The 14,513-nt window shown below is 41.6% G+C and overlaps 1 protein-coding gene across 1 annotated transcript; it reads right to left on the bottom strand.

Annotated features, from left to right (window-relative positions):
- Window positions 1-4,290: 4,290 nt before the first annotated feature.
- Window positions 4,291-13,172, bottom strand: NDUFS7 (NADH:ubiquinone oxidoreductase core subunit S7). Its single transcript, XM_069962434.1, has 8 exons — window positions 13,073-13,172; window positions 12,841-12,877; window positions 12,693-12,761; window positions 9,798-9,915; window positions 7,955-8,134; window positions 7,700-7,746; window positions 7,030-7,118; window positions 4,291-4,548 (listed from the first exon to the last, which is right to left on the bottom strand). The coding sequence occupies exons 1-8, from the start codon at window positions 13,086-13,088 to the stop codon at window positions 4,451-4,453; spliced, it is 654 nt and encodes a 217-aa protein (XP_069818535.1). The 5' UTR covers window positions 13,089-13,172; the 3' UTR covers window positions 4,291-4,450.
- Between the last annotated feature and the right edge of the window lie 1,341 nt (window positions 13,173-14,513).

Genomic DNA, 14,513 nt, shown 5'->3' with positions numbered 1-14,513 from the left:
GCCTGGTATTGTGGTTTTCTATACTGTAAAATTGTCAATATACTGAAGGCCTGGAGGTGGTATCTGGATTGAGAGAGAGAGGAGAGAGTACCATCTTACGCATGGATCTCCAAACTGCGGCCCTCCAGCTGTTGCAAAACCACAATTCCCATAATGCCTGGACAGCTAAAGCTTTGGATTTTGTTGTCCAGGCATGATGGGAAATGAAGTATTGCAACAGGTGGAGAGCCGCAGTTTAGAGACCTGTGATCTTGCTATTGGGAGTATATCTGTATGTAGGGAGATATTCTCTAGAAGCTGTGCTTTTTACATAGTGTCTGTCTGAGTATACCTCAACACTTTCAGTTCAATTTATATGCAATCTGTATGAAAATGGGTATTACTGGGGCACAGTAGAGGCAATATTAACAATCTAAACTTAAAAACTGATTCTGAATAAAGCCATAAGCTGTCTGCTTCACTACATGGCTTGCTGCACGAGACATGCTCCCCTATAACAAGTCCCCATAATCCAGCATACAAAGACCACTATATCCCTAATGATGTGAACAGTCATATCTACAATTTTAAATTGCTTTACAGGGGTCATAGTTAGTGGTCTGTGGGAATGTGTCACCTACATTTTCTTTTACTGATTATAGTCAGATACTAAAATGTGTTGTCATATTCTAATGTTTATATTTTGACTTTTTATTTTACTTTTCGTACATTGTTATGGGGTCTGCCATATTGCCTGGGCTGTACTTACTAGCATTTAGTAACATGCTTTACAGCAAGACTCATGGACATAGACTGCAATAGACAGACTTTCCCCCTTGAGATGAATGTGAAACATTACGGAACGCTCTGACCTTTTGGAAAGATTATTTGACAGGGAGCTGCTATTATCTTGTACTGGTATCACATTGCTGCAATGCTGTACAGCTCACTTTACAGCAGCCTCCTCTGATCACAACAGGAAGTCTCAGCTTAGTTTTTGCCCAAGTTGTAAGAATGAAAAATGCAAGATGTCTGGGTTATTTAAATATATTGATTTACAACAAACAGAAAATTAGAAAGTCACCAAAAATTCTTAAGGTTTTACCTAAAAAATCATTTTCTGATTACACATTCCCTTTAAGGGAACAAACTGTGTATTGTAGTCGATGTCCATGAGACTTGCTGTAAACCATGTCACTAATCAAGCAAGGTGGCATCCCCCATAATGTACAAAAAGGGAAATAAAAGGTCAAAAAACTGATTAGAATATAATTTTATATTTCTAATTAGTAAAGCTAAATTTAGACAATACATTCCCTTTAATTGCTGAAATGCACAAGGAAAGAGAAAAAAAATAAAATAATCGGGAGCGGAACTGTTCTCCCAGGAGGAATCTCAGAAGTCGGCAATCATAACTTACACTTGGTGAGTGGTGAAAATGTTCACCACTCACTAGATGTATATGCCCAAAACAGTTTCCACATGCAGATCGAGACGATCATGGAGGTATGAGATCCAGCACTCCCAATACGTGTAGATGAGAAGGTTAGAGGATTAAAACATAACCTTTATTAATGAAACTAAAATGATATTCTAAAACCTGGTTTTAGAATATCATTTTAGTTTCATTATTAAAGGTTATGTTTTAATCCTCTAACCTTCTCATCTACACGTATTGGGAGTGCTGGATCTCATACCTCCATGATCGTCTCATAGTGAACTCAAGCCTGGCTGCTGCTGCTGGATCTGTGCACCCAACCCTCACCCGAACCATTGGGATTCATTCGTTCACATATGTGAGGTGAGCTGGTCTGAACTTTTCTTTTGTCCTTCGTACTGTCCACATGCAGATCCCCTGCAATCCTCCCAGACAGGCTCAAGGTCTCCCGGTATTGAAGATATTTACACAAAAGAGAAGAAAAATGGAGAGCGGTTACTAGTTTCATAAATAAACTGCCTTAGCTTCTCAGATATGAGTTTACTCACTGTTTGGAGGGGAGTAGTAGCCAGACTCCCCCCCAGGCCAGGAACATCCTTTTCTTATCTCCTTATGACATTGGGTGTGTGCTACTGCTGAGCTGGACAAGTTGCAGTTTAATGAAACCATGGAGTTCCCAATGTCATAAGGAGATATAAGAAAAGGATGTTATGCTCAGCCAATCGCGGCTGAGCTTCGGATGACGCTGCAGAGGGCGGCTGGCACTCGGGAAGATCCGCCGGCCTCCCGAAGAAGACGTCACTGCTGACGATCGGAGACCGTGGTCGGCACGTGATAGGTAATGTATAGCGCACCACACTTCCGGGTACACGGGTGGGGGTGGTGGGACACGGGGAAGGGGGCCATTCACAGACATAACATACATTACAAAGTTGTATAACTTTGTAATGTGTGTTATTCTGTGAATAATTTTTTATCGCCGGACAGCCCCTTTAAAGTATCACAAGATGTGCAGCATAGGCTCTTGTTTATGCACTGTGCTTACCTGTTTTAACAAATGTGGCAGGCATGGCAGTCATATTGGTTCATAAAAGTCCATGGTGGGGTTTCCTTTAATGTAATAACTAGCTGGCAGGTTGGATTCATGGCCTATGTGCTGGCCACGCTTAGGCTATGTTCACAAACTGTTTATTTTAGTTGCTCTATTCTGACCCCTATAACTACTATTTTTTTTGGTCTATAGAGCTAACTGAGGGCAATGTGACCCAGGCAAACATTCGCTTTTGCACTTTTTTGTTTCCTCGTGTTTAAAAGGTCATAGCATTTCCTTTATTTCACCTAAAGACCCACATGAGCCCTTATTTTTTGCGCCACTAATTTTACTTTGCAATGGCAGACTTAATCTTTCCATAAAATATGCAGCGAAACCTGAAAATGTCAAGTGTAATTGAAAATTATTATTATTTTTTTTAATGGGGGGGGGGGGGGGTTGTGTTTGACAAGTTGTCTATGCTCCTCAGGTCGGTACGATTACGATATAAATTTTATTTGATTGCTTTTAAAAAAAAATCTAAGTGTTCCTTAAAATTGCTCTATGACCATGCTTATAATGCTTTTCTCCTTTGGTATATGGGGCTGTGTGAGGTGTCATTTTTTGCGACATGATCTGTACTTTCTATCAGTACCTTGATTGTGTATATGCAACTTTGTGATCACTTTATTACAATTTTTCTGAATTTGATGTGACAAAAGAGAAATCTGCACTTTGGTGGGTTTTTGTGCTTACGCCGTTTACTGTGCAAGATCAGGAATGTGATAATTTAATAATTCAGACTATAACGCATGCGGTGATATTTATAAAATGGGAAAAGTTGGTTGATTTAAAATTTTATTAGGGGGAGGGGATTTCATTTATATAACTTTTTATATAATACAGCACTGATTGATTATATCAGTGCTGTATTCCTTTGGTCTGCTGCAGACCAGATGCTGAGGCCCGGCAGGGTAAGTTGAATGTATCGCCCCCGGCAATCCATTGCAGGGGGCGAATCGCCCACTTGACCACAACATATGTGGGACAATAGCTATTTAAATGCAGCTGCATCTAAATTGCTAATTAGCGGGTGCAGTCCCAGGCTACTAATAGTGCGCTACTACAGCGCGGCCCCCTGCTGAACTCCCCTAACCAGGACGTACAGTTACTTTCTGGGTTTGTGAAGGGGTTAAAGGCACCATGTGTTTCCTTGATCTAACAGCTATCCAAATACACTTTTACAAGGGCCAATTATCGTCCGGGAGTGTTAGGGCCCTATTCCACCGGACGATTATCGTTCAGATTATCGTTAAATCATTCGAATCTAAACGATAATCGTTCGGTTGAAATGCAGTTAACGATTAACGACCGAACGAGAAATCGTTAATCGCTATATGTAACTATCGGCCACACATCTCCCTATGTGAACAGGGGATGTGCGGCCCATAGCAAAACATTTAAATGGCCGTTTAATTGTGCCTTCTAAAGCCAATCTTGTTAAATGGTGCCTGTTTGCATCCTCGCATAGCCCCATATCAGCCCATGTAAAAGAATCCTAACAGTGTTAGTGTCCTTTCACGGCCCCAAATCGGCCTGTGTAAAAGGACTCTAACAGTGTCAGCAGTTTTGAAAATGAATTGCAGCTGACAGATTCACTGTAACATGTATAAAAAAAAATTGGTTAACTGATCACAGATATGATGAGGGCACATGCAGGTATGCACTATTTCTACTACAGACAGGTGTTCAATTTCCCTTGCTTTTTGCAGGTGTCCCATTTGTTATCACAGTTAAGCATGGGAATTGGTCCAGATGTTGAGAAAAAGCAACACCACCACAATTGTAAGGTTACAGTCCTCTTTAATGTTCTATACACGTTTAAAGATAAGCCAGTCATTCAAACAGAGGCAAAATCTGATTATGCCAGCAACAGATTGTGTTTGCACCACCACAAAGAGGATATACCAAGCATATCTACTTATAAATAACAAAACACACATTTATTTCCGATACCAGATCCGGATCCTCTTTTCCCTCTTAATCTTCTTTTGCAGCTGCAGAATACCATATAAAAGAGCTTCAGCGGTAGGAGGGCAGCCTGGAAAGGTCCAAAGAAAAGTTGATGGCAAATTATAAGTGCATCACTTCAGGGAAACTGTCCTTTATACAGCATGCTGGGAAAGGACTATCAAGATACTAAGGAATGGGTAGCACAGGATATTTTAAGGAAGGTAAAAAGGAATTTACTATAGAGCAGCAATTTTGCCCAAGTTGCTTTTACTCTGGATTTCCAGATAACCCTGTTTTATCAGTTTACAGTGCTTGTACAAGTATTGCAGCCTCTTTAATGTTTACATGTGCATCTGCAAATGCCATACTTTTGCTAGTGGTGGTGCAAGGTACTGCAGCATTGTTTCATTCAAATAAATGAGAAACGCACCCTCTACGTCTGCAATAATTTCCCGAAGGGCATGGAGGTCAGATCCCCCGCAATCTCATACTTGTCCCCTATGTCATCTTGTTGTCTACAGAGCTCATTTAACATTATGATATAGATGGGTCTTTTTGATCACTTTTTATTCAAAATGTGATATCACCCCCCAAAAAAAACGTAAATCCTGGTTTTTTACACATGGCAATACCAAATGTTTACATACTTTTTTATATGGGGAAAAACTAATACACACACACATTATATATATATATATGAGCTCTGTAGACAACAAGATGACATAGGGGACAAGTATGAGATTGCGGGGGATCTGACCTCCATGCCCTTCGGGAAATTATTGCAGACGTAGAGGGTGCGTTTCTCATTTATTTGAATGAAACAATGCTGCAAAAAAGAAAAAAAAAAATCTGCCTAAAAAAAAAAAAAAATACTAATATATATATATATATATATATATATATATATATATATATATATATATATATATATATATATATATATTAGTATTTATTTTTTTTTTTAGGCAGATTTTTTTTTTTTCTTTTTTGCAGCATTGTTTCATTCAAATAAATGAGAAACGCACCTGCCTAAAAAAAATACTATATATATATATATATATATATATATATATATATATATATATATATATATATATATATATATATAGTATTTTTTTTAGGCAGATTTTTTTTTTTTTTCTTTTTATAGGAATCTGTCAGGTCCATACCAGGTACACATGCAAATGAGTGATAGGAAGATAAAACCAATGGTGGCTTTGTCATTTGCAAAGTTATAAAATAGCATTCTTCTGCCTGTATCTGCAGCTCTGTACCTGGCATGGACCGGACAGATTCCCTATGGAACTTTCTTTAGAAATCATTATATTGCTAATACTTTTTCATACAATGCTATAGCATGGCGTAAATCAGTTAGATCGGGAGGTAAGTATAGCCCTCTGGCTGAAATGGTAACAAATCACTGATTATGTTGCAGGAGTGCTTGCTGCAGTATCTATGGCACCTCAGGAATAATTGGTAAAGTTCAATGGTCCGTACTCCACATGGGCTTACATCTAGTATGCAGCATTACCAATAGACTGTACTGCACTGTGGAAGGTTGGTTGTTAGTACGACAGCCGGGTTCTGTCTGTAATTACCTGGAGTGCCGATGCACAGTCGGCGGCTGAAGATGTTTCAACACGTTGAAAGACAACAGTGAGCTGATGATCATTTCTTCAGCTGATCAGTCTTTATTACACAAAGCGATAATCTGCTGAATCAGTCTAATTGCGCTATTAATAGCTGTGTGTACATTGCACACTAATTGTACAAGTGGACAATTGGGCTTTTCACATTGAAACAACGGATATAATTCTTATTTCAATCCATCATCAAGCTACAAGTTTTATGCACGTGGTAAAGGCCATGGGTCATTCCCCTGGGCTGCAAGAGCTCAGCAATCTAAACAGAGTGGTCATGCAGGCACAGAGGCTAAACAATGCTGGCTTTTTACAGTGCATGGGACTTTGTGTGTTAAGTTGCATTAAATTTTAAAGGTTTTATCTAAGTGCTGGAGCAACAGACTGAAATAAGAGTTATAGGGTAAGAAGCCCTACCTTTACTTTAGTCAGCAAAAATCTCCTGATGGCTCCACTTTAAGGGTAGCTTCAAGCGTATTGGGTTTGCAGCGAAATCCGCTGCAAATCTGTAAAGTTCAATGGGGTTACATACCTGCAGCGGAATTTTCATTCGGCTGCAAGTATGTAACAAGGCCCCTTTAACCCCCCCACAGCTGCATCCGATCGGGACAGACAGGAGCCTCACATGCAGCCACGTCATTGAGTAGGTAATGTATGCTGCGGGTGGCGGGGGTTACAGGGGCCGGGTTACATACTGGCAGTGGAATAAGAATTCCGCTGCAGGTATGTTACCCTATTAAACTTCACAATACCAGTATTTGCAGCGGATTCCGCAAACTCGCAGCGTGAAATCCGCTGCAAATCAGTTACGTGTGACGTTACCCTAAGCCCTTGTTAAAATCTGAATTTCCAGGTGAAATAAAGAGCCCAGACTTCAGCTGATTAAAAACATACTGTAACTTGGAATTGTAAAAAGAAAAAACAGTTACCTGGAACATAGATATCAACGGGGACAATTCTGTCACAGCCTCTGACTACTGAATATGAGTAATGGTAATAGCCTCCTCCATTAGCGCAGCTGTAGGACACAGATATTTAGTCATGAAAATTAAACTCTACTTACAGAGCATCAGGTGAGAAAAAAACGACACACACAGCAACCAAGGTTCAGGTGCAAAACTGCTGAAGACACTAGCATGCAGTTTGTAAATGTCTGCTTGTTTTTTGCAGTTTGAATGTTACCATGGTTTTCAGAGCAGTATGGGGCCATACTGCATGCTTTGGTGATCTTTAAATCTGTCAGCACCCAGACCCGAGCCACTTATAACAGAGGCCATACACCACCTACATTTGCCATTGTTGTTGACATCAGCAGCACATGCGCGGACTGGGAAGATGACATAAGTAATAGGCCAGGCAGCACAGCATATTCATAGTGAAGAGGGAGGAGAAAGAAGTGGTGAGGTGTGCCAGAATGTGGCACGAGTGCTACACCACAACTCCTCTTTGACTTTTCATTACAGTATGAGAAATTATATTGTGCAGCATCGCCTCCACAGAGCAATTGACTAAAACAAACATGCTCACCAGTGGATTGCCACCACCCAGGGTCAGGTCCGGGTGCAGACAGATTCTTTTTAAAGCAAATAATAGACTTACCTGCCCATCGAAATGACATAACGCGGTTCTGGCATCTGATCATAAACCTAGGAATGATAAAATAAACATGTTAGTGGCAGGCATATACTGAACTGACTATACTTAAAAACATTTCCCAGAATACAAAACCAAATACTGTAATAATCTGACACTTTGACAAGATTTTTGACAAAAAGTGAATATGCAAACGTAATGTACAGTAAATTGTGTGAACCCTATATAGATACAGAAAACATTAGAAGAACAAATACTTGCCTTTCTCAGGGCAGGTGCCATCTTATTGGTGAGAGTCCCAGCCACAATCATGACATCTGCCTGCCTAGGGCTAGCACGGAAAACAACACCAAACCTGTCCATATCATAACGTGGGGCAGCCATGTGCATCATCTCCACAGCACAACATGCCAGTCCAAATGTCATAGGCCACAGGGAGCTCTGTATGTATAATATAAATGAACAACAACATAACCATTCAATACAAAACACTGAAGACTGATACTGCGTCTCTTTGCAGATATGGAATGTGAACCCTTTATGTGAGATAGCTACATGATGCCCCAAGAGCAAAATCAGTGTCAGTTCACATCACGATGGAACGCAAAAGATATACAGTACTTTTTGGCCATGTTCACACACTAAAAACATCGGCCGTTGTTTGACACGGCCGTGTCAAACAACAGCTGATGTCTGACATGTTCATGCGGATGGTACTGCAGTATCAGCCGGATGACCCCCACTTATTTTTAATTGGAATGTGGGCACATTCGGGTGTGCCCGCACTCCAATTTGCCATAGACTGCAGTGTAAAGTACGTCCGGGAGCACAAGCTAATTTGTATGGCTGCTGTTTACTGATTAGCGGCCGCACAAAATAGACCTGTCAATGTTCTCTGTGGCCGCACAAAATAAATGGCTGTAGTGTATACAGTTTGCACTTCCATACACAGATATGTAATCGATCGCTGTCATTAAACAACGGTGGGTGAACGTGGCCTTAGGCTATGTTTCCACACAGTATTTTTGCTCAGTATTTTGCAACCAAAACCAGGAGTGGATTGAAAACACAGAAAGGCTATGTTCACACACTGTTGAAATTGAATGGATGGCTGTCATTCATAACGGCAAATAATGGCCGTTGTTTTAAAATAACAGAAATTATTTGCTATTAATTGTCGACCATCCACTCTGTACCATTCTGTACGTTACTTCACTGATACTTAAACTGGATAGCTCAAAAGTCCCATTTTGGAGGGAAGGAACTTGAAGGGGATTTCCTAGAAATTTGATTTTGATGTCACAACATTAGGGTAGGCCACCAATAAGATTAGAGGAGTCCAACTCCTAGCTCTCCCACAATCAGATGATTGTACTGCGGTCATTTTTATTACAAGGCCCAGCACAATACATTATGCAGTGGCTGTATCGGATACTACAAATATCTCAGTGCCATTCCCCTAAACGGGAATGAGCGGTGGTAAGCTGTAGTGCCAGGCATTGTAACTGCAAAATACATGGTACTGTGCCTGGTAATAAATAGGCTTCAATGCTCACCCAAGGACCAGAGCACCTTTAATCCCCCAATGCACATGAATGATCAGGTAAGTGTTCACATGTTCTGATTGGAGGTGGTGGATTTCAACATTAAATCCTGACAAAGCCGCATTGTAGCGGCGATACGCGTGGGGTACTTTTTCTGCTACATGGGGACGTGATACTATTTGTGGGTATGATGCATATTCTACACAGGATTTATTGTTGATTGTTATATATTGTGTTATTATTTTCCTTTCCCGAGTTCCATGCTCATGAGACTATTTGGCCTGTTACATTGTAGCAGTGCGGTTTAACCTTTATCCTAGGTTCTGCAGTCTTTCTCCCCATTGGGGATTTTAGATGTTTTTAATATTTTGTGTTTAGCCAGTGTTCAATAAAGCTTATTTCCACTGCATTTCATTATTGGTGTGCGCTTGACTTATTTACCCTAGTTTTCTTCTGTTCTCTCTATTTTCATGTTTCCACATGTGACTGGTTACTCTCTGTGTGCAACATATATGCAGTTTTATACTAATGTCATACATTAAAAAAACAAAAACCCTTACCCTTCTTGCCCAGTTAATCAGATCATCAAGTTTTGTGACTATAAACTCCCCTTTGCTGCTTACTGCTGATGGTTTAGCTGCGCTGACAGCGCTACTCTTCTGTCTTACTGGTAAAACACTAAAACAAACAAGACAATTGATCAGGTTATTCCAGGTGTAGGATACAACTGTTCCAATAAACGGTTTCTCCACAGTAAAGTAAGCAATATATCTTATTTCAGCTTTATTGATAAAAATATATAATTAAAATCCTTAAAGGGAACCTGTCACCCCCCCATGCCGGGGTGACAGGCTCCCGACCCCCACTGGAGCACCCTATACTCACCTGATCTCGCTTCTGGAGGTGGTCGGGTGACTGAGATATGAGCGCCCGAAGCCCGGCGCGCGCGCTCCTCAGATGAGTCCAAAACTCATAGAGAATGACGGAGCGTCGGACTTGCCTGTCATTCTCTATGAGCATTGGACTCATCTGAGGAGCGCACGCGCCGGGCTTCGGGCGCTCATATCTCAGTCACCCGACCACCTCTAGAAGCGGGACCCGGCGGGATCAGGTGAGTATAGGGTGCTCCAGCGGGGGGTCGCGAGCCTGTCACCCTGGCACGGGGGGTGACAGGTTCCTTTTTTAAATCAATTAAAGAGGAAAAAAAAAAAATAGATGTGCTCAGTACAACACATCAGGACAAAAAAAAAACGACATATAGGGTTATACACGGTAAACACTGACCGACTCTCTCTCCCATATTTTCATATACATACCTACATTCAATCTACTGGCCAGAGTATAAGTTAAATATCAAAATCATGCAGTAAGCACACTAACCATTCCCACTACGGGTATGTTCACACTGAGCAAATGTGGCGGAATGCCGCAGCAGAACTCTCTGCAGCGGAATCCCACCTTCCTCGGTGTGAAACTGTTTCTCTATGGGAGGGCTCGCTCTTTGCTTAAAGAATTGACAAGTCAATTCTTTGAAAGAAGAGTGACGCACGCTGAGGCGCGCAAGCCCTCCCATAGAGAAACAGTGTCACACTGAGGCAGGTGGGATTCCACTGCGGAGAGTTCTGTAGAAAAATTCCGCCACATTTGCTCAGTGTGAACATACCCTAAAAGTGCAAAGAAAACAATAGGCCCAAGCCACTGACCGATATTATGAAATTCCTAACCATACCATGTATAGCCAAATGAGCTTCTATACCACTATGGAGATGAACAAAAGTAAGTCACCCATTGTGCTGTTTGTCCTGGTTCCAACCTAGACGTACGTTTTGCTGAGGCGATGCCCCTTGATAAAGCAACATCACCGAAATGTACATCGAGTTGGCACCAGGACAAAGGGTGACTTACTTTTGTACATCTCCATAGTGGTATAGGATCTCATTTGGCTATAAAATGGCCCTGTCATTTCAATAAACTTTGACTCCCTTCATGGCCTTAGACCACCAGGGAGGTTTAAATAGCATGCAATTTTTTGTTTTCCTCTTTTTAGCTGTTTAAACCAGGGGTGCATCTAATAAAGTGAAAAATATGGTATATATCTCACATAGTACATAATTAAGAAATGATTACACATTAGAGCTATGCTTTATTTCAAATTAGGCATTACTTTAGATGTACTAGTCCAGGCAGGGTCATTTTTTCCTTAAACTTGTCGGGGAGGGGGTGGGTGTAACCAGATGGGCTTGTTTCAGAAATAAAGAGTCTTATTAATGTGATAGTAAGGAATGTATTTTTATATATCTTAGATGGCTGTGTAGGTGGGATGGTTTTGTATTTGGCTATGTGTGAGGGAATTTGGGAATCAGCATTGTTATGTAAACTGTCAACATTGTAGGATACAGTTGTCCAGCTGTCCAAATGCATGTAGCTGTAATTGTGAAACCACATTGTTACTGATAATATATGCAAAATTTTGGGAAACTTCAAGTCATGTTCATCAGTGGTCTACATTGAGATATCAAGAACCACATAACCCCCAACCCAAACTTACTATAAAAGCTGGGGGTATGCAGCTTTTAGTCAGCCTCAGCTGGGACCACGAATGGAAGTGTGGAACTGGAACAACTATGCATCTGTACTGTTTGTAACTGCACCTAAGTATCATTTCATGTATTAAATCTATTATTTTTATATAACTGTGTGGTTATAGCTTTCTTCTACTATTATCAAAGTAACCGATTACAGTGGGTAGTGAAGAGAAAGGACTTGGGATGTGACACTTCGGGCCCTCTCAGCCAGTTAGTGGCTGTATCCCGCCTCTGCCGCTGACTGGCTGAGCGGGCCTGAGGGGTTATCTGGAGAGCAGCAAAGGTCCTAGCTCTTCTACTCTTTAGTGCTCCACTTCCTTCCTCTGAGCAAAGCATGTTGACGGCATTGCATGTGGGCAAACCATGCCCACACACAATGTCCAATAGCTGCCTGATGCCGCTGCAAAATTGGGCAGCTATTGATCACTGCCCGCAACATGCTCCCATCCCCCTCTTGTCTGCAGAAGTTATCAAAGACGGTCAGGAGCAGTAAATGGAGCACATAACCCCCTTAATGTGGGATTAAACAGCACAATAGGTGAGCATAGCTCAAATGTATAATCCTTTCTGAATATGTACCATGTGAGATATATACCGTATTTTTCGCTTTAAAAGATGCATCCCTGGTTTAGACAGCTAAAAAGAGGAAAACTAAAAAAAATGTCATGCTATTTAAATATCCCTGCTTTCTTTCTACACCACTACAGGAGATTGTCTCCAAAGGCTCTCTACAAGAAATAGGGAGAGAAACACTTAGCCATCAGTGGTCTGAACAACCACACTTGGAGTGATCACAATGTTTCTCTCTGAGGTTTGTTCTCCCCCCCCAATGGCAGTGCCACTTTAATAATGCAGTATCCTGTCCATTACCTGGCGGCATGGTCACTGTCTGAGGCCGGCTGCCAGGCACGAGTGCTCAGGGCTACAGAGGAGAGAGGTCTGTGGGAAGAGGCATAAGAAAGGTAAGCTCCAGGCTATACACTGACAGGAGGGGGGTGCGACCATAGCTACAACTTACCGAGTAGTCTGCAGCCACAGGAGAGACAGCCTGGGAACTAGAGGGAAGCACAAGCTGGTTACACATACAGTGCGTGTACGAGCGCACACATCTATGCATACGGGCTAGGTCATGAATATAACAACGCACAGTGTATACTCGCTCCTATGCACACCACGCTCTCTGCTTCTCGTACACTGCACCCTAATGCCCTTCATGTTAGCAACTTCCATGTTTTCGGTGACCCTCTCACCTGTCAGAGCAGCCATCTTTGCTCAGGACGCCCCCTAAGCGCTTCCGGTGAAGGTCCGTCCGGAAAAACATTCCCCGTGTAAAGTGTCCTTCGTCTGGGGGATCCGGGGGTGATTGTGCGCATGCGCGCGGGAGGCTGTCAGCCGCTCCTGATCCACCTAGCGGCCACCAGGATTCTTTTTAATTTAACGTGACGTCATCGCTCAGCTCCTGAGCCCAGTCCAATGCCCCGAGCGCACACTGGACGTACGTCTATTATTCTATGGTCTAGTGATGGGAAATCTAGTTCGTTTTGGTTATTAGTTCACTATGAACTAGTTCACTGAAAAGATTAGTTCAGTTAGTTCAGTATTTCTCTGGATTCTGCTGAGAAGATATTGAACAGTTCTAGTTCATTACACAGAAGCTGTGGCTCCTAGGATGAGGTATAGTCTTGTTAAAATGATCAGATATAGTTAATACATCTAATCATTATATAACAAACTTTTGTTAAAGGGGTACTCTGGAGAAAAAAAATTCAAAAGTTATTTATTCAAGTTAGTAATTTCCTTTTTTTTCTTTTTTAAATATTCAAGCCTCCCAGTACTTATCAGCTGCTGTATGTCCCACAGAATGTCATGTTGCAAGGGGCTCTGTGTCAGACTGGGAAGATTACATGACTTCATGTGGGGCATACAGCAACTGATAAGTACTGGAAAGCTTACTTTTTTTTAAATGTTTAACTTTGATCATTCTCCAGTTCTCTCACTTGCCAGAGCAATATCAGAAAGTTGAGCTGTGATTGGTTGCTATGGGGGCAAAGAAAATCTTCCTCTAAAACAGCCTGCTGATTCTCCAGCCATATCCTATGAGGAGCTGATAGAGAGAGGCATCATGTGACCTGTGAACTAAATGAACTAGATGAACTGCTGAACGAAATGGTTTGAGAGTGAATCAGGAATCAGGTCTAGTTCAATGTGATGCATATCACTGAGCCCAGCACTGCCCCCCTGTGGTAGTGTAGAGTACTGACTCATAATGAATGTGTATGAGGGAGCTGAGGAGCAGATCAGCAGCCACCATTGTGAGTACAGAACAGGAGCCAGGGGGTAAAGATTTTAGCAAGACTGATCTTCTAGGCTACAGGAGGCTAATCTAATCACAAAGACAGGTGAGAGACATGAACCACTCATAGAAACTCTCTCTCTCTCTCTCTCTCTCTCTCTCTCATACACACATATGGGCTGTGTCTGTCTACTGTGCAATTTCAATGTTATTAATATTATTACTATTATATTTGTATGTGATGTGTGCGGTATAGTGTTTTACTACCTTATTTTACAGCATGAGGAGCTATAGAGCAAGTGTGAGAGCAGGGAGCTTGTTTCCTGGAGCTGGATGAGGGATCACTGGCTCCTCCCACTTTCTGTTTAGTTCATAATGAACTAATCTCTGTCAGGATG

Source organism: Dendropsophus ebraccatus, chromosome 3 (genome assembly GCF_027789765.1).
Source record: "Dendropsophus ebraccatus isolate aDenEbr1 chromosome 3, aDenEbr1.pat, whole genome shotgun sequence".
Lineage (NCBI taxonomy): Eukaryota > Metazoa > Chordata > Amphibia > Anura > Hylidae > Dendropsophus > Dendropsophus ebraccatus.
The sequence above is the reverse complement of the archived record's forward strand: the minus strand, read 5'-3'. Positions and strand labels throughout refer to the sequence as shown.